Source organism: Balaenoptera borealis (assembly GCF_965194805.1).
Source record: "Balaenoptera borealis genome assembly, chromosome: 18".
NCBI classification, from domain to species: Eukaryota; Metazoa; Chordata; class Mammalia; order Artiodactyla; family Balaenopteridae; genus Balaenoptera; species Balaenoptera borealis.
In genome coordinates, this window is record NC_138877.1 from 20,428,264 (window position 1) to 20,455,783 (window position 27,520).

Below are 27,520 nucleotides of genomic sequence, written 5' to 3' on the forward strand. Positions count from 1 at the left end.
CCCTCCACGCCTGCGCGTAGTTGCGCGGACGCTGGCCCGTGGCGGGGAATGGCGGCGTCTTCCAGTGGCGAGAAGGAGAAGGAGCGGCCGGGCGGCGGCTCGGGAGCTGCAGGCGGTAACAGCACACGTGAGAGGCTGCTGTCTGCGCTGGAAGATCTGGAGGTCTTGTCGAGGTGAGGCCGTCGGCCTGAGGGCCTGGCTGGGGCTGGGCCAGGAGGACTGACTCGGGACCCCCGGCCTGTCTTGGGCTGGTTCCCAGGGCTTGGCGGGGAGGGCCGCGCTCGGGGCTGCGGCGCACGCTCCCAAGGACAGTGCACGAGGGTCGGGACGTGGGCCCGCAACCCTCAGGGGCTCGGACGGCATATTCCCCCCTTAGAGGACATTTTAATACTGACAGTGACTCTGGAACCCCAGACTGTCAGAATCGTAGCGAACCTTAGAGGTCGCCGGGTGTGAGTCCCTTCGTCCACCGACACTCGACAGACATATCAGGAACTCCCCTGGGTGCCGCGCGCTGGGAGACGGTCCTGCGGGGGAGACTAGATGTCGACGAGGAGGAGCCCAGTGTCAAGGGGGAGAGACTTACGTGTCAACAGTGACTGTGGCGCGGAGCTTGTTTTGATAGGTAGTTAGGGCAGGCTTCCTGGAGAAAGGACTGCATGGGACGAATGAGTCCCGCAGACCCACTAGGCGGCATGTGGCTGGAAGAGCATGTGCAAAGGCCTGGAACAGGAGCACGCACGACTTGGTGCTGGAATGACCAGTTTGGGGTGGCTGGAGTGCAGCGTGTGTGGCAGAGGTAGGAGATGAAATTGGATGTCCTGCTCCTTATTCTGCCATCTTTCATGGTACTCTGTCAGATTGAAGCGTTCCTTAGCTCCAATGCATTCACTTGGATGTTAAAATTGTTCTGGTTCTTCGTCCCAAAATGTTCCCATCCCCACTGTCATAATTAATTCTTAATGCAGCTTCCCTACAGTTTCACTTGCCTTAATGCTTCTGCGTTTTATCCTTCTATATTACCCGAGAGCAGAGCTATTTTTAAAAAAAAGCCTCTGGTATTACTTTTTTGCTGTAGAATATTTGGTAGCTTCCCACTGCCCAGTGAAGTAAAGTTCATACTCTTTAGCTTAGCGTGCAGTAAAGCCATTCTCCACCCCTGTTAATCCATCTTGTTGTCCTTATTTACTGCCGCATCCCTCTGCCCTCCCATGCCCTTTATTCCAGCCTCGGTGAATGCTCCCTATTCTCAAGCTAGAGAACTTGAAAACTTCCTCATCTTCAGTACCGTTTTTACTCCACCTCCAACTTGATGAATCATTCGTTTATCCTCCAGAATCCAGTTCAAGTGTCACCTTTTCTGTAGTCAACATTCTTTGACGTTTTAGAATAAGTCTTACATACAGGCATACCTTGTTTTAATCCACTTTATTGCACTTTGCAGATGCTGCATTTTTTACAGGTTGAAGCTTTATGGCAACCCTGTGTCAAGCAAGTCTATTGGTGCCATTTTTCCAATAGCATTCTTTTAAAATTAATACTGTTTTTATTTTATTTTCTAAACTTTCTTTTTTAAAATTTATTTTATTACGATTCTTTTTTTAAATTTTTATTTTATATTGGAGTAAAGTTGATTTATAATGTTGTGTTAGTTTCAGGTGTACAGCAGAGTGATTCCATTATAAATATATATCTGTAACCAAGTCCAAGCTCCTACTGCTCACCGCATGACAGGCTAATAAATCAAGAGATGAGTTGTTGGGGGTTAGGGAATAGAGACTTTATTCAGAAAGCCAGCAAACCGGGAGGATGCTGGACTCATGCCCCAAAGAACCATCTTGCCTGAGTTAGAATTCAGGCTGCTTTTATACTTAAAGGAGAGGGGCTAAAGTCAAAAATTTAGGTCAGCCTCCTGAGGGAATGTGTTCATTTCTTCCTCCCTGCAGTCATTCGCAGGTAGGCCTGGTCAAGATGTTTCCCGTGAGCTCAACAAAGGTGTTTTAGCTTAATGCTCATTACCTGGGAGGCAGGGCTCCCAGAGATGGGCCGTTATGTATAATTTAAGCTTATAGGCAATGTCTCTTTAGTAATTAACTTGTAATAGAATACAAAGTTTCTTTCTTATTACATATTTTTCTTTCTCAGATTCTTTTCCCATATAGGTTATTACATACAGAGTTCCCTGTGCTATACAGTAGGTCTTTGTTGATGATCTATTTTATATATAGTGGTGTGTATATGTTGATCCTAACGTCCTAATTTATCACCCCCCCCACCTGTCCCATTTGGTAACCCTAAGTTTGTTTCCTAAGTCTGTGAGTCTGTTTCTGTTTTGTAAATAAGTTCATTTATATCATTCTTTTAGATTCCACGTATAAGTGATATCATATGATATTTGTCTTTCTCTGTCTGACTGACTTCACTTAGTATGATAATCTCTAGGTCCATCCATGTTGCTGCAAATGGCATTATTTCATTCTTTTTTATGGCTGAGTAATATTCCATTGTATATATGTACCACATCTTCCTTATCCATTTGTCTTTTAATGGACATTTAGGTTGCTTCCATGTCTTGGCTATTGTAAATACTGCTGTGATGAACATTGGGGTGCATGTATCTTTTCGAATTACAGTTTCCTCTGGATATGTGCCCAGGAGTGGGATTGCTGGATCTATTTTTATTTTTAGTTTTAGTTTTTTAAGAAACCTACATACTGTTCTCCATAGTGGCTGTACCAATTTACATTCCCACCAGCAGTGTAGGAGGGTTCCCTTTTCTCCACACCCTCTCTAGCATTTATTGTTTGTAGACTTTTTGATGATGGCCATTCTAACTGGTGTGAGGTGATACCTCATTGTAGTTTTGATTTGCATTTCTTTAATAATCAGCGATGTTGAGCATTGTTTGCAAATATTTTCTCCCGTTCTGTGGGTTCTTTTCGTTTTGTTTATGGTTTCCCTTGCTGTGCAAAAGCTTTTAAGTTTGATTAGGTCCCATTTGTTTGTTTTTATTTTCATTACTCTAGGAGGTGGATCAAAAAAGGTCTTGCTGCTAGTTATGTTAGAGAGTCTTCTGCCTATGTTTTCCTCTAAGAGTTTTATAGTATCTGGTCTTACATTTAGGTCTTTAATCCATTTTGAGGTTATTTTTGTGTGTGGTGTTAGAGAGTGTTCCAATTTCATTCATTTACATGTGGCTGTCCAATTTTTCCAGCACCACTTATTGAAGAGACTCTCTTTTCTCCATTGTATATTCTTGCCTCCTTTGTTGTAATTAACTGACCATAGGTGCATGGGGTTATTTCTGGGCTTTCTGTCCTGTTCCATTGATCTGTAAATGTGTCTTTGTGCCAGTACCATACTGTTTTGATTACTGAAGCTTTATAGTATAGTCTGAAGTCAGGGAGTCTGATTCCTCTGGCTCTGTTTTTCTTTCACAACATTGCTTTGGCTATTTGGGGTCTTTTGTGTTTCCATACAAATTTTAAGACCTTTTCTTCTAAAGATCTGCAAAAAATGCCATTGGCAATTTGATAGGGATTGCATTGAATCTGTAGATTACCTTGAGTAGTGTAGTAATTTTGACAGTATTGATTCTTCCAATCCAAGAACATGGTGTATCTTTCCACCTGTGTCATCTTCCCATTTCTTTCATCAGCGTCTTATAGTTTTCGGAGTACAGGTCTTTTGTCTCCTTAGGTAGGTTTATTCCTAGGTATTTTATTCTTTTTGATGCAATGCTAAATGAGATTGTTTCCTTAATTTCTGTTTCTGATCTTTTGTTGTTAGTGTATAGAAATGCAAGAGATTTCTGTGTATTAATTTGTGTACCCTGCAGCTTTACCAAATTCATTGATGAGCCCTCATAGTTTTCTGATAGCATCTTTAGGATTTTCTATGAATAGTATGTCATCTGCGGTGGCAGTTTTACTTCTTTTATTTCTTTTTTTCTCTGCTTGTCATGGTTAGGGCTTCCAAAACTATGTTGAATTAAAGTGGTGAGAGTGGACATACTTGTCTTGTTCTGGATCTTAGAGGAAATGCTTTTCAGCTTTTCACCATTGAGTATGATGTTAGCTGTGGGTTTGTCATATGTCTTTATTATGTTGAGGTAGGTTCCCTCTATGCCCACTTTCTGGAGAGTTTTTATCATAAATTGGTGTTGAATTTTGTCAAAGGCTTTTTCTGAATCTGTTGAGATGATCATATGGTTTTAATTCTTCAGTTAATGTGTATCACTCTGATTGATTTGTGGATATTGAAAAATCCTTGCATCCCTGGGATAAATCCCACTTGATCATGGTGTATGATCCTTTTAATGTATTGCTGGATTTGGTTTGCTAGTATTTTGTTGAGGATTTTTGCATCTATGTTCATTAGTGATACTGGCCTGTAATTTTCTTTTTTTGTGATATTTTTGTCTGGTTTTGGTATCAGGGTGACGGTGGCTTCATTAAATGAGTTTGGGAGTTTTACTTCCTCTGCAATTTTTTGAAATAGTTTCAGAAGGATAGGTGTTAACTCTTCTCTAAATATTTGATAGAATTCGCCGTGTAGCCATCTGGTCCTGGACTTCTGTTTGTTGGGAGTTTTTAAATCACAGTTTCAATTTCATTACTTGTGATTGGTCTGTTCATATTTTCTGCTTCTTCCTGGTTCAGTCTTGGGAGATTGTACCCTTCTAAGAATTTGTCCATTTCTTGTAGGTTGTTCATTTTATTGGCATATAGTTTAAGAACAACTAATGGTTAATTGGAAAATACCTCACTTACTACTTTTTGAGCCAGTTTTTTCCACTTGCTTGAATTCTGGGTCTTGTTCTGTTTGAAATATTCCCTTGAGCTCTTTCTTCTTTTGGGAGAATTCTCACCAGAAGCCCAAGTCTAATACTTGATTGGCTTCTAGCATTTTTGCTAAGGAATCTTGATGACACTGATGAGTGTGAAATTAGTTGAGTTAAAAACCACATGGTATGGATGGTGGTAATTAATTTTTCTGTAAATATGTTGACTTTGTGAAGAAGTAACACCCCCTTTGGGAAGCATTGGATGCTGCCTTTTGTTCTGAGTAGGTCTTAGTCTGAGAATTTCAAATCTTTGCCTTAGTATAACCAAAGAACTATTACATCTCACCCTTCTACTCTGGAGCCCAGTAAATTCGTTTCTTTTCTTAGCTTTACTTGCTGTAACATAATTTGTCTGTTTTGCTGAGTAACCCTAGTATATATTTCATGTCCACAAAGTTCAGGAACTGTGTTTCTGAGCCTACCCATTCAGTATAATGGTCTTTGAGAACATCTCCTACATTGGACAACCCAGTAGTCAATCTTGAGATCTTGCCTCTAGGTTGATTGGCTCCTGGGCTGTCTATCTGTGGTGTGTTTACTTGATGCTGTCGGTACCTATAGGAGTGCCTATACTTGGTATTCATGTACTCTTTGCTTGAGATAGCATAGCTAAGTAATTTATCAGTTATGTTAAATTTGAGACTAAATTGAAATTCTCTTGTATCTAGATTTGACCAGCTTATCCCTCTCTATATTTGATTCTTGATTGTCAAGTATAGCATTTTCCGTTTGATGAAGTGTATTTATCCATTGAAATTTTGAATCATTTAAATTTTCCTCAAGAACCTCAGTGTTTCTGAAACTTTCTCCTTCAGCTTTCCAGTTGTACATGATCACCTGAGGTGCTGAGTTCTCTTTTGCTTCCTCTAAAAGAAGCTGTAGTTCTTCTGCTTCCCATTCTCCAGGAATGCCAAAAAGACTTGGATTTCTCGTTAATTTGTAGTCCTCCTCACTGAATCTGTTGACAGGTTGGTTAAAGCCTTCTTCTTTTTTGAGGCGCTCTGCTGCCTGTGGTAATAGCCATTGTCTTAGAAGTTCATTTTTCTTTTTCTCCGATTTTCTCATGCCGTACCTGCCACATTATTTGTTCATCTCTAAAGAAAGACTGGGTGACAGTAGGTAAGTGAGAATTTCTCTCTTTTATAATCCTGAAAATGGTTGTTGGTGGTGATGGAAGAGATGTCACTTTGGTTTGCCACCTAAGACTCATTGGAACCCCACCACAGAATGAGGCTGCTCCAGTATGATTGGCTTTCCAAAAAGTCCCATTATGTGGCCAGTCACACATAGATACTTATACTGATTTTGTGATATGTGAAGTTTGTCATTATCCTATGAATGAAGTTTTTCTCTTTGCATTTTTAAATGAAAAATGAAAAATCTCATTATTGTAACCTCTTGACTTTAGAAAGTAGTGGGTGTGAAATTTGGCATATATTTTTTTACTGTTACCTGATTATATAGCCTTTTAGTATATTATTGGGGTGGCCAAAAAGTTCCTTAGGTTTTTAAATAAAAATGAAAGACACATTTTTCATTTTCACCAAGAACTTCATTGAACACCGTATTCACCCTTTTGTTCCACTACCTTCTGCCATTTTTCAGGCAATTTCATAATTCCATCTTCCCAAAACTTTTTATCTTTTTAAGCAAAGAACTGTTCCAGGTGCCTTTTACAGTCTTCCAGGGAATTGAACTTTTTTTCATTAAGAGAATTTTGTGAAGACCGAAATAAATGGAAATCTGAAGGTGCAATGTCTGGTGAATACCGCAGAGGAATCAGAACTTCCCAGCCAAGCTGTAACAGTTTCTGCCTGGTCATCGAAGAAACATGCGGTCTTGTGGTATCCTGATGGAAGATTATGCGTTTTCTGATGACTAATTCTGGAGGCTTTTCGTGCTTTCAGTTGGTCTAATTGGGAGCAGTACTTGTTGGAATTAATCGTTTGGTTTTCCGGAAGGAGCTCATAATAGAGGACTCCCTTCCAATCCCACCATATACACAACATCACCTTCTCTGGATGAAGACTGGCCTTTGGTGTGCTTGGTGGTGGTTCATTTCACTTGCCCCACGATCTCTTCCATTCCACATGATTGTACAGTATCCACTTTTCATCACCCGTCACAATTTGTTTTAAAAACGGAACATATTCATTACGTTTCAGTAGAGAATCACATGCGGAAATACGGTCAGGAAGGTTTTTTTCGCTTAACTTATGTGGAACCCAAACATCAAAGTGATTTACATAACCAAGCTGGTGCAAATGATTTTCAGCGCTTGGTTTCGATATTGTGTGTCAGCTATCTCTCGTGTGGTCTAACGTTGTTTGTTCTCAATTAATGTCTCGATTTGATCGCGATCAACTTCAAATGGTCTACCTGACTGTGGAGCATCATCCAGCGAGAAATCTCCAGCACAAAACTTCACAGACCACTTTTGACATATTCGATCAGTCACAGCGCCTTCTCCGTACACTACACAAATCTTTTTTTGCATTTCAGTTGCGTTTTTACCTTTCTTGAAATAATCTAGCATAATGTGCTGAAAATGTTGCTTTTTTCCGTCCATCTTCAGTATTAAAATGGCAACACAAAAATTCGCCAGTTTTGATAAGTGTTTTTTTAAATGCACGCTGACATGACAGCTGTCACAGTACAGTCTAACAAAGTTGTTTCGAATGAAGTTAAAGACCACTAAGCGCTGCTAGAGCCATCTATGGAAAAAACCAAACGAACCTTTTGGTCAGTCCAATACTTTGTAAGATGTAATAGAATCAGGTAGTCTTTGGAGGAATTTAAAAAATAGAAACCTGTAGGTAGATTGTAGTCTAAAAAGTTTCTTTTAACCTGTTTGTAACTCAGAACTCATTGTGGAACAGAAACCACGTTGATAGGAGTCTTGAGGTTTCCCCACCAGCCTATTAATTGTTTACCTGGGGCTTCCCTGGTGGCGCAGTGGTTAAGAATCCGCCTGCCAATGCAGGGCATGGGTTCAAGCCCTGGTCCGGGAAGATTCCACATGCCACGGAGCAACTAAGCCCTTGTGCCACAACTACTGAACCAGCACGCCTAGAGCCTGTGCTCCGCAACAAGAGAAGCCACTGCAATGAGAAGCCCGCTCACCACAATGAAGGGCAGCCCCCGCTCACCGCAACTAGAGAAAGCCCGTGTGCAGCAATGAAGACCCAGTGCAGCCAAAAATAAATTTAAAAAATGAATTAATTTAAAAGAAAATTGTTTACCTGAAGTGTAGTATCACAAATAATATAGGACCTAACCCTGTGTAAGTTATATTTGTGTGGAAATGTGGGAGGATTCTAATTTGGCATGCCAGGAGTACAGCTGCTTCCTTTGTAGCGGCACGGGCCTCCCGCTCCTATAATGAGAGAGAGGACAGGGGGTCCTTCAGCCTCTTTTCACCCTTGGAGTGGACAAAGGTTTCCACTTTGTCCTAGATAGTTTGTGAAGAGCACTGAATCTTACAGACCTCTCCCTCCCTGTACGCCTCTGCCTAAAGTAAACCCTTGTAAGGTTTTCTGTTGATTTATGCTCCCAGATTGGCAAGAACGGGTCATTCTGCGTCTCCCACCATACCCCCAACCCCTCACCACCATCCCTTCCCCCACAGAAACCAGCTTTTATATAGGCCAGGGGTTATCAACTCTCTCCATCTCATTAATGGGGTGCAGAAAAGGGCTAATGTAACATGCTGTTTTCATAAAATGTCTGTTTAATCCATTAGCAAGTCCTGTCAGCTCTGCTTCCAAAATATATCCTAAATCTGTCCATGTTTCCCCATTTCCATTACTAAATCCTAGTGGCTAGGACCTAGTCATAGCCAGTGTCATCTTTTGCCTGGGACACTACAAAAACCACCTAACTTGATTCCCTTTCTAGCTCTCTTACAGTCTGTTCTCCAGATAGTTCAGCAGTTGTTTAAAAACGTAAATCAGGTCATGTCCTTTGCTTGTTTAAAATAATCCAGTAGCTTCTCTTTGCACTTAAGAGTGAAATACTAATCCTGTACCCTGACCTACAGAGCCCTACACAATCCAGCCCTCCCCCTCCCTCTCTCTTTCACTCCCTCCCTCCCTCCATTGGCCTTATTTTGTATCCTGCTCCCTGGTGCCTGCTGTGCTCTGGCCACATTTCCTCAAACCCATCTTTGAGCCAGTGAGCTAGCTGGGTCTTTTACCAAGCACTCTTTCCTCCCACATCTCCTGGCTGGCTTCTCTTGTTTAATTCATGTTTTACTTCACAGATATTCCCATAGAGAAACCTTCCTTGACCACCCAGTGTAAGTAGCCAAACTACCTCACCGACACTCTCTGGTTTAACACTCTGCTTTATTTTCTTCCTAACCCCTGTCACTCTGGTTTTACTTATATATTTTTTTGTCTTCTCTATTAGAATTTAATTGCCATTGTTCACTTTCCTAACCCAAGCATCTAGAAAATGCCTGGCACATAATAGGCACTCAAGAAATATTTGAATGAGTGAATGAAGACTTTTCATTCCCTTGTCTACTTTTTTCATTAATTAGGTAATTAATTCATACATAATGGTGTATGGGAGGGAGGTTGAGTCCAATTGGCACCATCCACTAAAATAGCCTGAGGCTGGTGAGTGGAAGGTGGAACTATGAAGGTAAAAATAGCATGGTAGCCAGTGAGAAGGTACAAACCCTGGGCTGACTAGTAGTGTCAGGTAGTTAATTGTGAAGCTGTCCTCTCCTGGATAATTTCTGAATTAAGTCCCATGTATCAACAGTTTTGAAACTAATATATAGAATATTACCTACTACACATTTTTTCCCAATCATTCTTCTGTTTTTCATGTAGAAAATTAGCATATTTAACAAATGAGCATTCTAGAAATATATGGTTTATTATGTGTAGGTATCCCTCTTAACTGATACCTGTTTGGTTAATTTAAAAATTTGCAGGTGAGGAGTTCTGTGTCACAACTACTCAGTTCTGCCATTGTAGTGGGAAAGCAGCCTTAGGCAATATGTAAATGAAGGGGCGTGGCTATCATCCAAGAAAAGTTATTTACAAAAACCACAGATGGGCTGCATTTGGCCTGTAGACCCCTTATGAAGGAGTTTTTCTTGCATAAACCACGCATAATGCATTGTCTGCATTTTCTAGTTAGGTTTTTTTAAAGTGAAATGAGCACTTGGACACTCATCAAGAAGTCTTAGGGCAGGGTCTTGCTGAGTTTTTATGACTTTACTTCTCCTGGTTCGATAGTTATTCTTTGCAAACCTCTGTTGAGTGTTTCCAAGCTTAGGTTTTTATAGAAACAGTTTTTCCTATTCACAATCATACTTCATTTGTATTTATATACTCAATATTAATTTATACAGTTATAGTAATAGTAAAGTTTGAATAAATGGGTCTGGTAATGAACACAGCTGAGTCTTGGTGAGAATGCACTGTGCCGGTGAGAGCTGAAGTCCACAGTCAAAGTGGCCTGTGGGGCAATAGCTCTGAGTACTCAGCTTGCTGTGGGTACCGTGAATCCAGCAAGTCAGTCAGGTGGAGATCAGGTAGAGGCTCTGTTGTATTTACTTTGCAAACTTTGTTTTTGTTTTATAGAGAACTTATAGAAATGCTGGCGATTTCAAGAAACCAAAAGTTGTTACAGTCTGGAGAGGAAAACCAGGTAAGTGGTTTCTTTTTGAATTAAACACAAAAAACCTCCATCATTTTTACAATTTCCTATTTATATTTACTTTGTGTGAGAACAGGAAGATCAGATTCTATTAAATTATTAATTGCAGTTTTTAAATTGATATTTTTTTGCATCATTTAGGTAAGATATAATTGACATGTAATATTGTATTAGTTTAAGATGTATATCATAATAATTTGATATAGGTACATAATGCAAAGTGATCACCACAGTAAGTTTAGTTAATGTCCATCACCTCACATGGTTAAGTTTGTTTTGTTTTGTTTTGTTTTTTGGTCACACCACGCAGCATGTGGGATCTTAGTTCCCCAAGCAGGGATGGAACCCACGCCCCCTGTAGTGGAAGTGTGGAGTTTTAACCACTGGACCACCAGGGAAGTCCCCAGTTTTCTTTTCTTTTTTTTTTCTTAAACAAATTTTATTTATTTACTTATTTATTCATTCATTCACTCATTTATTTATGGCTGTGTTGGGTTTTTGTTGCTGCGCACAGTCTTTCTCTAGTTGTAGCGAGCAGGGGTTACTCTTCGTTATGGTGCGCAGCCTTTTCATTGCGATGGCTTCTCTTGTTGTGGAGCACAGGCTCTAGGGCGCATAGGCTTCAGTAGTTGTGGCACACAGGCTTCAGTAGTTGTGGCACGTGGGCTCAGTAGTTGTGGTGCACGGGCTTAGTTGCTCTGCAGCATATGGGATCTTCCAGGAGCAGGGCTCGAACCTGTGTCCCCTGCATTGGCAGGTGGATTCTTAACCACTGTACCACCAGGGAAGTCCTTTCTCTTCTTATGATAAAAACTTCTAAGAAAATTGCGGGAAAGTGGCAACTTTTCATGTACCTGTTGACCATTTGTATGTCTTTGGAAAAATGTCTATTCAGTTCCTCTGCACATTTTTTAAGAACTGTTTTAAGTTGTTGAGATTTACTCTTAGCTATTTTCAAATTTACAGTACTGTATTCTTAATTATAGTCACGATGGTGTACGTTATATTTCCAGAACTTATTTATCTTATAGCCTGGAGCTTGTACCTTTTGACCACCTTTACCCATTTTGCCGCCTTCCCCCTGGCAACCACCAATCTGAGCTCTTTTTCTATGTATTTGGCTCTTTTTACATTCCACATATAACTGAGATCATACGGTGTTTGTCTTTCTCTGTCTGACCTATTTCCCTTAATGTAATGTTCTTAAGGTCCGTCCATGTTATCCCAAATGCCAAGATTTCCTTCTTTTTTTGTGGCTGAATGATATTCCTTTGTGTGTGTGTGCGTGTGTATAGATTTACATCACGTTTTCTTTATCCATTCATCCATTGATGGACACTTAGATTACTTCCATGTCTTGGCTATTGTGAATAATGCTACAGTGAACATATGAGTGCAGGTATCTTTTCGAAAATAGTGATTTCATTTCCTTTGGATAAATACTCAGAAGTAGAATTGCTGGATCATATGGTAGTTCTAATTTTAATTTTTTAAGTAACCTCCACACTTAATGGAATGTTTTCTGCAGTAGTTGCACCAATTCAGATTCTAAGGGTTCCCTTTGTCTCCACATTCTCACCAACACTTGTTATCTTTTGTCTTTCTGATTATAGCCGTTCTAGCTGGTGCAGGGTCATATCCAGTTGTGGTGTTGATTTGCACTTCCCTGATGATTAGTGATGTTGAATACCTTCTCATGTATTTTTGGCCATTTGTATATGTTTGGAGAAATGTCTATTCAGTTCCTGGTGTCAGCTAATAAAATCATCTCAAATAAATTTTACCTTCCCTGAGAAATGAATAAACCTGCTCATTTTGGCATATTGCTAGTTCTGAAAGATTTGTTTTATTTTGTGTGAAAGAATAGCATATAATTAGAAAAAGCAGAAAACCTTGATATTAATCTCTTCTAAAATAATTATAGGTAGGCTGTTTTTAACAATGATTAGTAAATAGTACTTTGAAGGTGTTAAAACTTTATGGACTAGCCAATTCACGTGTGGATTCTTCGTTTCATGGGAATGTAGTTCTTCAGTATTCTGTTGTCTGCTTTAATCACCTATTATCTGACAGGTCCTGGAGTTGTTAATTCATAGAGATGGGGAATTTCAAGAACTAATGAAATTGGCACTTAATCAGGGAAAAATCCATCATGAAATGCAAGTTTTAGAAAAAGAAGTAGAAAAAAGAGACAGTGATATTCAGCAACTACAAAAACAGCTAAAGGAAGCAGAACAGATACTGGTAAGTTGATAGAGGCTGGTTCTTAATGTAAAAAAGGATATTATTTACTCTATTTCTGAAAAATAAATCTATTATCACAATTTTGAAGTGGTAGAAAACTTGAATTTCCAAGTCTAAAAGTGACCCCTTATCACTTTGGTTAGATGAAAGACCATGTCATTCCCTTTTTTTTTTTTAATATTTATTTATTTTATTCGTTTATTTTATTTATCTATTAGGCTGTGTCTGGTCTTAGTTGCGGCACACAGGATCTTTCCATTGCGGCGCGCGGGCTTCTCTCTAGTTGTGGCACGTGGTCTCGAGAACAAGTGGGCTCTGTAGTTGCAGCACGAGGGCTCTCTCATTGAGGCGGGCGAGCTCAGTAGTTGTGGCACGTGGGCTTAGTTGCCCCGCGGCATGTGGGATCTCAGTTCCCTGACCAAGAAGAAGATGGATTCTTTACCACTGGACCACTGGGGAAGTCCCTCCCTTTTTAATTACTGTTTTCTGATAGTCTGCATTGCTTTTGAACCATATTTTCATTATTTGAAGATTGCACAAGATTGAATTAATAGAAATGGGAAGTTCTACTTTTATCCTGTCCTAAGTTTTCATTTGTTAATAGTCTAAATCTCTACTTCAGTTTTAGAAATAATTTTTGAAATCAGTAAAAGCATATACCGATTTTATAAATTGATTAAAATTTACATTTATTTAGTCTTCCATCCTAAACTAGATGGGATTTGGATATATGTTAAGGACTCTAGTTTTTCCTTTCTTGTTCTTGGCTACTATTTCAAAGAGACAATTTATTTGTTATTATTTGCTCAGTTATTTCACTAAATACTAACTAATGAAATTGTTATGTGGTGGTATTGTAGGAAGAGCTGAGTTTGCTTCTCATATGGACCAGACATTGCTGGCTCTTCTCTAGATTAGATTTCCAAAAGACAGTGAACACAAGGACTATAAAGAGACTAAATTTTATGATTTAGATAGTGGCAACTAACAGTTATTAAGTACTGGTGCACCAGGCCCTGTACTTTGCACTTTATGTGTATTATCTCAATCTTCATAACAATTATATGAGGTCAGTACCGTTATTCTATTTTTACAGACAAAACCATGATTTTAAATGAATACCTACCTTGCCCAAGAGGTGAAAGTTGAGAGATGGAACATAAACCTAGATCTCTCTGACTCCATACTCTTAACCACTGTGTTATGGTGGAGGATGCATATACTAGGTTAGCTTCATTTTACACTTTAGTTTGCCTTTGCCCAGGGGAGGGTGGGTGGAAGAGTTCATTATAATAGTCATTAAGCATGGAGGTAATGGTAACGTATAAATGAATGAGACTATCCAAGAATTTATCTTGTAAACTAGAAAAAAAAAATTTTTAGTATTTTATCCTTGAACTAGATATAAGAATAGGATGCTTTGGGAGTAGCACGTGGTCTGTTTTCTGCCTGTTTATGATGGATGACATAAAGAAAAAATGGTAGTGAACAATCCAATTTACATTTTGTTTCTAACAACTAACTTGTGTATGTAGACTGACTCATAAATGTTTCTTTTTTTCATTGACTGTAACTGATACAAATGATACCCAAGTGGTGGTTCAGAATATTACAAATAAATTGTGGGGATTTCCAAATTTTGCATATTGTTTCTATGGGATAAATGATTTTGTGAATTTAGCCAAAAACTGGGCTTGGTATAGTTTTGAATAATCCATATTTCTTTTTTTAATGTTGTTTAAATTAGGCAACAGCTGTTTACCAAGCAAAAGAAAAACTCAAGTCAATAGAAAAAGCAAGAAAAGGTTAGTACTGTGGGAACACTGAATGACTTTCTGAAAAATCCAAATTTTGGTTTCAAGAAACTAATGAGAGGATTATTGGTAATCATTTGCTGCTGTTGAAAAGTTTCCAATAAATTTTCATTGTAAAGTGCCTGCTATGTTATAGCACTATGCTGGGCATTGCTAGGGAGGTGTCACATTCTTTTTCAGGTTATAAGAAGCAATAATAGAAGTTACGGCTCTTACCCAAATGTGCAATAAAGACAGTGTGTTTTTTAAATTGTTGGGAGAAGAGAATATGGGCTGGAAGCAAATGAGATTTGAGGTGGATCTTGAAAGACACCGTGAAGTCAGAACTAGATAAAGCTTTGGGGTGTGTGCACATGTAGTGGTGCTTCTAGAGGCTCAGCATGACTTCTTGTCCTGTCCTGCTTCTCTCTTTAAAAGGCTTTTCCATTTTGGATCTTTTAGATTGCATACTAAAAGTCAGAATTATAATGAAGACTTTGGTTACTTGCTTTTAATGATTTGTGGGTATGATTTACATCTAACTCGCTTCTTGTCCTATTTTAGATTAACTACTGTTAATGTTTGGTGTGTGTTCTTCCAGATTTTTCTTAGATCTGTAATACATACGTAACAAGAACAATACAAATACACGTATGACATATATTCTAAAACAAAAACCAGGTTGTGCTATACATATTATTTACTAGTGTACTTTTTTACCTAATGAATATATTTTAAGTATGAAGTGCATCTGTGATGTGTGCAGTATGACTTGCATCTGTGATGTGCGCACTGACAAACTTGTATGTTGACTAGGCTGAAATGTTAACACTCTCCTCCTGACTCTCAGGTGCCGTTTCCTCTGAAGAAATAATTAAGTACGCACATAGGATTAGTGCAAGTAATGCTGTGTGTGCCCCACTGACCTGGGTCCCAGGTAAAAGTAATTCCTTTTTACTAGATATATGTGGTTTTGAAAATTCTTAGGTGACTGTACACAAAAATAGGAAGAAAAGATTTAAATATGGAATGTATTTATCCTTAGAAACATGTTTCATATTTTCACATCTTTAGTGTCTTATAAGTGATAATATAGGCCAGGGGTTTTATCATTGGTTTTCTACAAAGTTGTTGCCACTGGGAACTGTGTTTCTTTCCTTTTTAAAAAAAAAAATCAGTAATAAATTAATAAATTTTAAAAGTATAATATGTGATGATTCTAAAGCTATAGATTTATATACCTGTAAAACCCAGGCTGGCCAGAAGCTAACTTGTTTGAGCCATTAAGATTTCCACAAGGGTTCCAGCCTGAGAAAGAGACAGTCCCAACTCTTAGGGGATAAAGATGAAGCACTGGACACCCAGCAGCAGACACACAGGACTGCTGAGAGCTGGAGTAATTAGAAGTAGCAGAGAGAGAAACAAACTGCCACATATATATATATATATATATATATATATATATATATATTATAATGTATTTATTTATTTGGTTGCATCAGGTCTTAGTTGCGGCACGTGGGCTGTGGCATGCCAACTCTTAGTTTCCCTGTGACATGTGGGATCTAGTTCCCTGACCAGGGATTGAACCCTGGCCCCCTGCATTGGGAGCGCAGAATCTTATCCACTGCGCCACCCGGGAAGTCCCTTGCTACATATGTTGACAGCAGAGACCTCAGGTAGAGCAGCAGCCTTTTGGGAGGAATGGGAGGTAGTTATCTCAGCTCTAGTCACTCCTGACGGTGGTGTTTTGCCATACCTGAAACACTAAGGGTAGCTGCAGTTTTGGAGGATAAATCATCTGGAGTTGGTGAGAAAATATTACCAAAAAATTGGTCCAAATCTGGCCAAGTTTTCATCAACCCAAAACTAAAAAGTGTGCTTTCATGATTGGAAATGAACGTTATCGGCTCCTGATGCTCCACTGGAATGTTACAGGAATTAGCCTGCCTTCCTCCCTCCGTTCCCGCAGCGTGCGGCACGTGGGATCTTAGTTCCTGGACCAGGGATTGAACCCGTGCCCCCTGCAGTGGAAGTGCAGAGTCCTAACCACTGGACCGCCAGGGAGGTCCCCAGGAATTAGTCTTTAAATTACGTGATCAAAGAGGTTGGTTAGGAAAAGGTTTTAATTTAGAAGACTTAGGATTATACTTTTCTTACTTTGTCATTTGGAATGTTTGCTTAAATGAGAGACTTTTCTTTTTTGCATATAGAGAATAGTGTATTATTGTGAAGATCTAGAGAAGAAATAAAAATACATGTATTTAAAATTTTAATATATTATGTCTTAATAACAATTGATAAGATGACCTTCATATTCCAAAATTGAAAACGTGGCTTGAGTTTTTCAAAGTGAACCAAGGAAAATCAATATTTCAGAGAAGGTATCAAAGCTTATTTTCATATGTGACTTAATTAAAAGCAGTCTTATTTTTTAGGGGACCCACGGAGACCATACCCAACTGATTTGGAGATGAGAAGTGGATTATTGGGCCAGATGAACAACCCTTCCACTAATGGAGTGAACGGTCATCTACCAGGGGACGCACTTGCAGCAGGCAGATTGCCAGGTAATGTTAACCAGAATAATGCTTTCAAACAAAGGTTTTTTTCAGAAATGATGAGGAAGACAGAGATCTGAACAAGTTTGAGGGTCTGGACCCAACTCATTTTAGTTGCTAGGTTCTCTACCAGTTTATCCTCCTCTCTGCTTCCTCTAGTTTAAAGACTGTTCTAGATGGAGGCTATGAAATTAGAATAAACTGATTTTATGTGCCATTTTCCCCAGGAATTAGGCCTCTCATTAACTAAGCTCCAAACATAGCTTTTTAAAATGAAATATACTTTATAAACAGAATAAGATGTATGTATGTTCAGTTTAAAGAATACCAAGTGAGCACACTTGTGAAAAAACCCCAGATTAACAAAGTGACTAACAAAGCTTTTTATGGGTGTTTTAATAACTAAATAGAATATCATTTTTTGTGAGACTCAGCTCATTCTGAACTTCAGCCTTCCTCAGGTTTTGCATATAGGTTTGTACTGTTCTTATATTTATTTTATGTTCCCCATCTTTTACCTTTTGTAGGTGACTTGTTTTGTTTTGATCTGGTAGAACATTTTAAAAGTTTTTTAAAAGGCATAAAAAAGGGAAAAATTAGTCTTTTTTGAGCAGTCACTTTTAATATTTTACATATTTCATGTTTTTTCCTGTATTTTTTACATCGCTAAAAAATACTGTAGATAATGCTTTTTTATGCTTAACATTTCATTGTAAGGCTGTCCCTGTGTTATTAAAAATGTTTTTATAAACATCGCTGTTGTTAACTAAACTACAAACTGGGAAGTCGCTGTGCATTAGTTTCCCTTGGTAACTCCTCATTTTTCTCATTGTGATTGTACTGTATCATAATATGCCAGTCAGGTCCAGGCAGGAGGCAGAAACCACACCAGCAATATGAAGGAAAATTTAAAGAACTACTGAGTAGTAACCAGATACTAACTACTGGATGGTAAAGAGAACTATATTTTTTAAATGCAGTAATAACAGATGCAGGGAGCAGCTACTACGTGTAGGATGAGGCAGATACCCAAGGAAGGGACCGACTGAGAAGAGGCTCCCCCCCATCCCAAGGCTGATATTCAGTCCTGAGTGGAAAAGGTGTAGCTCTGGCCTGTTGGATGGCAGAGAAGTTCGATGAGGTGTCACAGGCCAGAGCTGGCAAGTAGGAAGTTATCCACTAGGGTCCCTGGGAGACTAGCTGGGAATTCATCCAACTGGGATGCCACCGATGTCCTGAACACCCACGAGGCACCACGGGGGGGAAAGGCAGGATCCCGGAAGGGAAGCCTGGCCCTCCTGTGGAGTCCTTGCAGTGCCCTCTACTGACAGAGCTTAACATTGTGGCCACTGGCAAAGGGGAAGTGTTTTCAGGGTCCAGGGAGAAGAGTGGAATTGAAGCTTAAGAGGCAGTTTAAACTGGAATACATAATATAGTGTACATTAGCTATTTATAATACATATGGAGAGAATATATAGAAAGTACTGTATATGATGTATTATATATGTGCATAAAATATGTATAGATATGAGACATTCGATTTGAAATTGTGAACGTCTTGAATAGTGACTCTAGGAAAGTATGATTTAAAAAAAATAAACCATAAGAGTCTAGTTACTAAAACATCACATTTCTCCATGATAAATTTGATTATTAATTTGGCCAAATGTGTATTTTGATTTCTAGCCTTTAAGAAATTTTACTTCAGATTATTTGCATGAAGGAAAGTATAACTAAGAAGTAAATTCTTAGTAGAAATGTTCTCGTGCGTGCTTCTTTCTTTTCTCCAGATGTCCTTGCTCCACAGTATCCATGGCAGTCAAATGACACGGCAGTGAGTGTGTTACCACCAAACCACGGTAGCGACTTTGTGTTGGAGCCTCCAGGACACAACAAAGAAAACGAAGATGACGTAGAGGTTATGTCAACAGACTCCTCAAGCAGTAGCAGTGACTCTGATTAAAAAAGCGTAAGACAAAACATACGGAATTGAATGCTATCAAATTCTGTTCCTTAAATAATTGCAAACCTGTAAAAATAGCCAGGTGATAATTGGCTGTAGTGGAATTGCGCTGCCTATTAAAAATCACAGTGGACTTGCTTTTTAAAGCCAAAAATCATGGCTTCAGTTCTAAACCACTACGTGAATATTTAGAGAAGATCAAAATTTACTGTTGGAAAAAAAGATTATTCAGTTCAGTGCCGTCTTGTTCTATTCCAGTTGTGTTGGACTTGGGCATAGTAGTTCTGGAAATAAGATTTTAGGGAAATGACCCATGTACATATCACTAATAGGCCTCCTGGAACTATTAAGAAAAGCATAAAGGCAGCGGATCACTGAATGTGCATCATAACTCAGAATAACAGAAACCCTCATTTGAAAGTAAAGGCTGTTAGCTTCTGTCACAGGAACAGGAGAAATCGTCTCAGTTTGTACTATTTGTAATTATTGTATATTTTGTAAACTCACTTTTGTTTGTATTTTCTATGCTTTTTTTTTTTAAATTACACTTTCAGCATAGGTAGGATATTTCTGTAAATCCAGTTGCATTTTGTACATACTTTAGAATTTGGTGGATCTGAACTAGTTAATACCAACTTTGGTAGGTTTCTTAAAGGCACACACTGCCATTCTTAGAAGAAATAAAATGAAGTAGTTTTTTAAACGAATTGAAAACTTACCATAATGTCATAACAAGCATAACAAATTGTATGAAAGGTTTTAGAATGGAAAACACTCTCTGGCCTTCACCTTCCCTCTTATGGCAGTTCCCAGAAGGAATCACTTTTAACTTCTGGTGGTTAACCTCCATGTTTAAATAATATGCTTATACAGCTATATTTTGACTTATCAGTTTTAGACAGTATTGCACCCTTTACTCTTTTTTCCTGATCTTTTGTGGAAAATTTAGCAAATATGGTTCAGCATAAAGGAGACACAATGAAATTAGCATTCTACCCAGAGATCATATCAATTAACATTTTGGTGTAGACTTTTATCTTAAAAAAAAATACACATTATATACATTTTGTTTGAAAAAAATGAGAATATTGAAAAAAGAAAAAGCATACCCCATATGAAGGATGTCAGACTTGTGCAAAGCACAATGGCCATGTTGGTTACATTTTAACTGTCTTGAAAGTGGTATTTCTCAAAATCTGGCCACAAACCAAGTGTATCCAAATTACTGTGATGGCCGTTAGAAGGCAGATTCAAGAACCTGCTTCTTACCTGCTGAATGGGAATCTGTGAGGCCTTCACATCCAAATCTAAGTACTGGGACCCTAAAGCCTTTAAGATCCCTGTCAGTCACTGCCATTCACAGTTCAAAAATCTTAGGACCTCTTCCCTCGAGGGGTTTTTACTTATAAACCAACACAGACTAAGAACATAAAAAAAATAAACCCAAACGGAAAAATAGGACTCAAGAATATATATATTCCTGGGCTTCCCTGGTGGCGCAGTGGTTAGGAATCCGCCTGCTAATGCAGGGGACACGGGTTTGAGCCCTGGTTCGGGAAGATCCCACATGCTGCAGAGCAGCTAGGCTCGTGCGCCACAACTACTGAGTCTGCGCTGTAGAGCCCGCACACCTAGAGCTGGTGCTCCAAGACAAGAGAGGCCACCACAATGAGAGGCCCGCGCACGGCAATGAAGAGTAGCCCCTGCTCACCGCAACTAAAAAGAAAGCCTGCGCACAGCAACGAAGACCCAACACAGCCAAAAATAATTAAAAAAAAAAAAAATTTCCAATAAAAAAAAAATAGAATATATAGAGTCCTTATGAGTGTTGATGGATCAGTGGATTAGAAAACAAGTGGAAATTTCACATGTACCTCAAAGAAATCAAGCTGCTGTATACATGCTCACTTGGCGTTTATCCGTACAGCTCTACAACCCCTCATCCAAAACCCTCGGGTCTAAATGTATCTCAGAACTTGGATTTTTAAAAATATTCTAGAAAGTTAACAGGACTTATATGTTATATAATACCTCCAGCAAGATCTGAAGAGGCATCTTATAAATTAAGCACATTAAACTTTCATTTTAAGGCACATTTCACATACACGTCATTTAGCGATTTCCCCCAAAACACAGGAACTTGTCCTCATTATTCCTCACTGTTTGTTTGTTAGTAAACGGACATTTGGATTTCAGCTTCCCCCACCTGGTTTTGGACTTTGTGCAGGTCTTTAACCTCCAAGGCAACTCTGTTTCTATTTCAGACTCTAGCTCCTCTCTCCCTACACCTATAGAAACAGCTCTCCTTTATGTATGTCCCTACAAAACCTGGAACACAGAATTTGCATTCCCTTCTCTGAGTATGCTCAGCACTACTTGTCTTGTTGCAGCCCAGGACAAGGACTAGTTAAGAACTACTAGAAGGTCAATTTTTCATTCAACCAGCACACACTGGGCATTTAGTACTCCCAATCACCACTGGCTGCTGTGTGTATAATACACACAGTCTCCAGCCTGAAGTTTACTTTTCCTGGGGAGGCAAGCAATCAACAGAACACAGCATGGCTTGTGCTGCAGTTCACAGGCACTGAACCAAGCCCAAGACTGCAAATAATCAGCGGTGGTGCTCAGCCACGGTAAATACCCCGAGAGTCACACCTGATCCCTGAAATGTGGACACGTTTCCTCTTCATTCATACAAACAGTGCTTATGCAAACTATGCACTATAAATGAGCACCTATTTTCAGCCATTTTTAAGGAGAAGGCTGATTTGGGAGCATTTTATCTGCAGAATCTATTACTTCACAAATGTTTTGGGAGTGAATTCAACCCATTAGAAATTAAACCAAGTTATACAAGAAGGCAAAAGTAGATGACTTCAGAAGAACACAAGTGTCACATATCACTTAAGCCTACAGCCTCACTAATTCAAAAGCCACCACTGAAGTTAAACTGCAGTAGAAATAGTGTAAGGCGTGGTATGTGAAAGTCAGCCTGGTTGAGTCCAGAAAGCTTCACAGAGGAAGGGACCCTTGAAGTGCAGTATGAAAAATTGGTAAGGTTTTGTTGAGGCAGACTGAGGGTGGGAGTGACATTCAGTTCACAAGGAGCTGCAGACACACTGGTGAAGTACACTTGAGGAAGCACAAAGAAATACACTTGGAATGTAGTAGAGTGAAAAAGGGATGTGGATATGGTGGGAAAGTTACTTTAGAGAAATTATGAAAGACCTTGCATGTCAAGTTAAGGATTTTTCATACAAGCGATGGGGAACTTCTCAAGGAGTTTGGGAAGACAAGAGACATGACCAAATTTATGATTCTGAGAAGTCATTCTAGGAGTACTGTCAAAGATAAGTCAGAGGGTTAAGATGGTAAATTTTATGTTGTGTATTTTACCTCAATCCATCAGTCAGTCTGAGGATACAGCTGCAGGAACAGGAGAGAAGATGATGAAGGACCTGGACCAGGGGAGAGGCAACCGGGACAATGTGATGAGGATGGATCCAAGAGACATGAAAGAAACAGAATGGACAAGACAGAGACTGCTTTATGTGGGGAAAAGGAAACTAATCTGAGCAACTAAGCAGATGGTAGAGGCATTCCCTTCGAGGAATACAAGAGGAAATTCAGTTTGTAATGTATCAAGTGAGAAGGACAGAGAAAATCTCACCTAGAGATGACTGATGTGTGATTGGTGTGTGATCTGGAGTTTAGGAAAAAGGTTTGAGCTGAAGATAATGTTGTTTGGGGAGCCATCAAACAATAGGTGGAAAGTGAATCTGTAAAGAAAAACAGAAGAATAGAGGACAGAATACCAAGTCAAACAATCTGGTGATAACCTTGGCTTGCTTGCTACTTCGTTCTGGTTGCCCATAAATTGTTCTGGTAAATAAAATGAGGAGTGATATAACTTAGTGCATATAAAGCTATTAAGCGACATTATGCAGAAAGCCAAATACTTAAACATTTTGAACATAAAAATGGGAAATCTAGAATGGGAATTTGGCATTAAGGAAGTGTGACAGATTCAATTTACAGTGTAAATATTATTAAGCATCTACCACAATATTTGGCACATAGTAGATGCAAATTAAATGTTTATGGAGGGCCTTAACGTGTTCAATTTCTTGAGGTACATAAAATGGAAAGCTTGGTACACACCTCTCAGTCAATGCATACTGTTATTTTTAATTTGCATTTTTCACAAGCACTACTCAAGTGCAACACTGATTTCTAAGTACAACATAAATAATTTAAAAATAAAAGAGAGGCAGCATCAATATATGATTGAGTTTATGTTGGAAGACTTTGTTTCCTTCCTTACAGATGACTCCCTGAGCTCTCCTTCTCCACGATCCCTAAATGATCCTTGATGCCCCAAAGAAGAGAATATTTCATCTGAAGGAACATTTGCCTTATTTGGAAAGCTGGCAGTCCAGATAACAAAGAACTGCCTCTTCCAAGTTCGGATCTCAGGGAGGCCAAATTCACATCATGCTCTGCTGGGCAGACCTCTGCTCGGATGTTGTGAAGGTCAGTGTAGGAGCACTTGCCTATCTTGGGATAAAGGACACCTCGGGGCTTGATTTAGCAAATACACGAAGAGCTATTTCAGGCTTGCCAGTATCCTGGCAGAGTGAGGTATAGACATTTCATGAGAATACTGCTAGTAGTCAGTATTAGTTTTTTCTATTAAAGGCAATTCTCAAAACATTTAAGAATTAACTGCTTACTTGAAGAGCTTTAAATCCTGCTCTGGTCATTCACTCTTTTAGAGAAATATTTACAGAGTGATTATTGGATGCCACTGAGCACGTTGGGTGCCGAGTAAGTGCAATCCCCCTCTAACGTGAAACTTAGCTTTTTACTTTTTACTATAAATAAGGGCCCAGGTTGGTTTTTTTCTTTTCATTGAAATAGACCTTCATGTCTAATTTGGTGAATTTAAAACAAACAAATGGAAAACCTCACAAGCTCCTAATGAGTTTGTCTACTACAAATTGAAAAGTAGCAGATACAGAAAAAACTCCTCAGGTTTGTGATAAGTTTCTGAAACTATAAAACACCTGCTTGGATAAGTACTGGCATAAAGACATATCTCAGTGAATTCCCAATCAACTATACTTGGGATAAAGCCATGGAGGAGTTTCATCTACAAGGCTGCCTGGGTTCTTATCAAGCCTCCCATGTCTATCATTTAGGGAGGAGCCAGGGACAAACAGATTAAGTCAGTTGAGGAAGGGAGTAAAACTAATGAGCAAGCAACAGAAGGATATGGAGTAATCAAATAGGAGTAGGAAAAACTGTGAAATTCATTAGTTCAAGGAATATACACTAATTCCACTTGAGCTCCTCTCACACTCTTAAAAAAAAGTCTGTTAAAATAAAATAGAAAATGAGATTTGTAAATGGTAAACTATACAATGTGCACATATAACTTTGAAAAAGTAAGCAATTAAGAAAACAACTTGGGCTTCCCCGGTGGCACAGTGGTTGAGAATCTGCCTGCCAATGCAGGGGACACGGGTTCGAGCCCTGGTCTGGGAGGATCCCACATGCCGTGGAGCAACTAGGCCCGTGAGCCACAACTACTGAGCCTGCGCGACTGGAGCCTGTGCTCCGCAATAAGAGAGGCCGCGATAGTGAGAGGCCCGCGCACCGCGATGAAGAGTGGCCCCCGCTTGCCGCAACTAGAGAAAGTCCTTGCACAGAAACGAAGACCCAACACAGCCAAAAATAAATAGATAAATAAATAATTAATTAAAAAAAAAAAAAAGAAAACAACTTTAGGGACTTCCCTGGTGGTCCAGTGGTTAAGAATCCGCCTTCCAATGCAGGGGACGCGGGTTCGATCCCTGGTTGGGGAACTAAGATCCCACATGCTGCAGGGCAACTAAGCCCGCGCACCGCAACAAAAGATCCCGCGTGCCACAGTGAAGATCCCGTGTGCTGCTACTAAGACCTGACGCAGCCAAATAAATACTAAAAAAAAAAGTTAACAACTTTAAAAATGATCTTCATTCACTGAAGAAAGATTCTTTTGTAACATGATTACAACAGTATTTGAGTCTGTTGAAAGGGCAAAATTCAAATGTAACCAGCTTTAGGAGAAGCAAGGGATTTTACAGAAATGGGCTCATAAAGAAAAGGATGTGAGTTCATGGTCTAATCCAGCAGTTCTCAAACTTTTTGGTTTTGGATCCCATTACACTCTTAAAAATTACTAAGGACCTAAAGACTCAACACAAAAACTATTAGAACTGATAAATGAATTCAGCAAGGTAGCAGGATACAAGATTAATATACATAAATCTGTTGCATTTCTTTACACTAACAATGAAATATCAGAAAGAGAAAGTGAAAAAACAATCCCTTTTAAAATCGTGTAAAAAATACCACCTAGGAATAACCCTGACTAAGGAGGTGAGAGACTTATACGCTGAGAACTATAAAACATTGATAAATGAAACTGAAGATGATTCCAAAAAAAAAAATGGAAAGATACCCCATGCTCTTGGATTGGAAGAATATTATTAAAGTGGCCATACTACCCAAAGCAATCTACAGATTTAATGCAATCTGTATCAAATTACTCAAGCATTTTTCATAGAACCAGAACAAATAATCCTAAAATTTATATGGAACCACAAAAGACCTAGAATTGCCAAAGCAATCCTGAGGGAAAAGAACAAGCTGGAGGCATAACCTTCCCAGACTTCAGACAATACTAGAGTATCAAAACAGTGTGGTACTGGCACAGAAACAGACATATGGATCAATGGAGCAGAACAGAGAGTGCAGAAATGAACCCACACACCTATGGTCAGTTAATCTTCCACAAAGGAGGCAAGAATATACAACGGAGAAAAGAGTCTCCCGTCAGCAAGTGGTGTTGGAAAAGTTGGAAAGCAGCAGGTAAATCAATGAAGTTAGAACACTCCCTCTCACCATACACAAAAATAAACTCAAAATGGCTTAAAGACTTAAATAAGACACGACACCATAAAACTCCTAGAAGAGAACATAGGCAAAACTCTCTGACATAAACTGTACCAATGTTTTCTTAGATCGGCTTCCCAAGGCAAAAGAAATAAAAGCAAAAATAAGCAAATGGGACCTAATCAAACTTAAAAGCTTTTGCACAGCAAAGGAAACCATAAACAAAAGGACAACCTACAGAATGGGAGAAAATATTTGCAAATGATGCGACCAACAAGGGCTTGATTTCCAAAAATACAAACAGCTCATATAGCTCAATATCAAAAAAACAACCCAATCAAAAAATGGGCAGAAGACCTAAACAGACATTTCTCCAAAGAAAACATACAGATGGCCAAGAGGCACATGAAAAGATGCTCAACATCACTAATTATTAGAGAAATGCAAATCAAAACTACAATGAGGTATCACCTCACACCAGTCAGAATGGCCATCATCAAAAAATCTACAAATAATAAATGCTGAGGAGGGTGTGGAGAAAAGGGAACCCTCCTACACTGTTGGTGGGAATGTACATTGGTGCAGCCACTATGGAGAACAATATGGAGGTTCCTTAAAAAACTAAAAATAGAGCTACCATATGATCCAGCTATCCCACTTCTGGGCAGATACCCAGAAAAGATGAAAATGAATTTAAAAAGGTACACACACCCCAGTGTTCACTGTCGCACAATTTACAATAGCCAAGACATGAAAGCAACCTAAGTGTCCTTCGAAAGATGAATGGATAAAGAAGATGTGGCACATATATACAATGGAATATTACTCAACCATAAAAAGGAATGAAATAATGCCATTTGCAGCAACATGGATGGACCTAGAGATTATCATAGCAAGTGAAGTAAGTCAGACAAAGACAAATATCATGATATCACTAATATGTAGAATCTAAAAAAATGATACAAATGAACTTATTTACAAAACAGAAACAGAGACTCACAGACATAGAAAATAAACTTATGATTACCAAAGGGGAAAGGGAAGGGAGAGATAAATTAGGAGTTTGGGATTAACAAATACACACTATTAGACATAAAATAAACAACAAGGACCTACTGTATAGCACAGGGAACTATATTCAGTATTTTGTAATAACCTATAACAGAAAATAATCTGAAAAGGAATATGTATGTGTGTGTGTGTATTAATACATATCTGAATCACTTTGCTGTATACCTGAAACACAACATTGTAAACAACTATACTTCATTTAAAAAAAAAATTACTAAGGACCTCAAAGAGTTCTTGTTTTTGTAGGATTTTATCTAGTGATAGGACCATATTAGGAATTAAAACCAAGAAATTTTAAGACTTCTTTTATTAATTTATTTACAAATAACAAAAACCCATAACTCAAAACCGTTATATGTTAACATAATTTTTATAAAAAATATAGCTATTTTTCTTTTAAAAAAAAAAAGCAAAAGAACCAGTG

At 38.8% G+C, this 27,520-nt stretch overlaps 1 protein-coding gene and 1 long non-coding RNA gene across 6 annotated transcripts in view; one reads left to right on the plus strand and one right to left on the minus strand.

Moving 5' to 3' along the window:
* LOC309615721 overlaps positions 1-693 on the minus strand; it is a 44,445-nt gene extending 43,752 nt beyond the window's left edge. The window contains exon 1 of one of the 2 annotated variants that reach the window (XR_014237017.1): positions 587-693. This is a non-coding gene — a long non-coding RNA (uncharacterized lncRNA). The remainder of the gene's footprint in view (positions 1-586) is intronic. The other variant, XR_014237018.1, reaches the window with a different exon arrangement.
* On the plus strand, positions 1-27,487 carry MED4 (mediator complex subunit 4). Of its 4 annotated transcripts, XM_082365652.1 has the most exons (9): positions 1-173; positions 5,947-5,965; positions 9,108-9,143; positions 10,447-10,513; positions 12,596-12,766; positions 14,514-14,571; positions 15,410-15,496; positions 16,998-17,129; positions 18,911-27,487. In XM_082365652.1, the coding sequence occupies exons 4-9, from the start codon at positions 10,460-10,462 to the stop codon at positions 19,081-19,083; spliced, it is 675 nt and encodes a 224-aa protein (XP_082221778.1). In that variant the 5' UTR covers positions 1-173; positions 5,947-5,965; positions 9,108-9,143; positions 10,447-10,459; the 3' UTR covers positions 19,084-27,487. The 4 variants fall into 4 exon arrangements, with proteins under 4 accessions (XP_082221778.1, XP_082221776.1, XP_082221775.1 ...); XM_082365649.1 differs by lacking the exon at positions 5,947-5,965 and having other exon boundaries at positions 22-173; XM_082365650.1 differs by lacking the exons at positions 5,947-5,965; positions 9,108-9,143 and having other exon boundaries at positions 11-173.
* Positions 27,488-27,520: the final 33 nt, after the last annotated feature.

Bases quoted from the DNA above. Each gene is read 5' to 3' on its own strand.
- MED4 (XM_082365649.1), top strand. From the start codon at position 49: ATGGCGGCGTCTTCCAGTGGCGAGAAGGAGAAGGAGCGGCCGGGCGGC. The intron at 9,144-10,446 runs GTAAGTAGCCAA...TTTGTTTTATAG, and splicing joins ACCTTCCTTGACCACCCAGT to AGAACTTATAGAAATGCTGG. The intron at 10,514-12,595 runs GTAAGTGGTTTC...ATTATCTGACAG, and splicing joins AGTCTGGAGAGGAAAACCAG to GTCCTGGAGTTGTTAATTCA.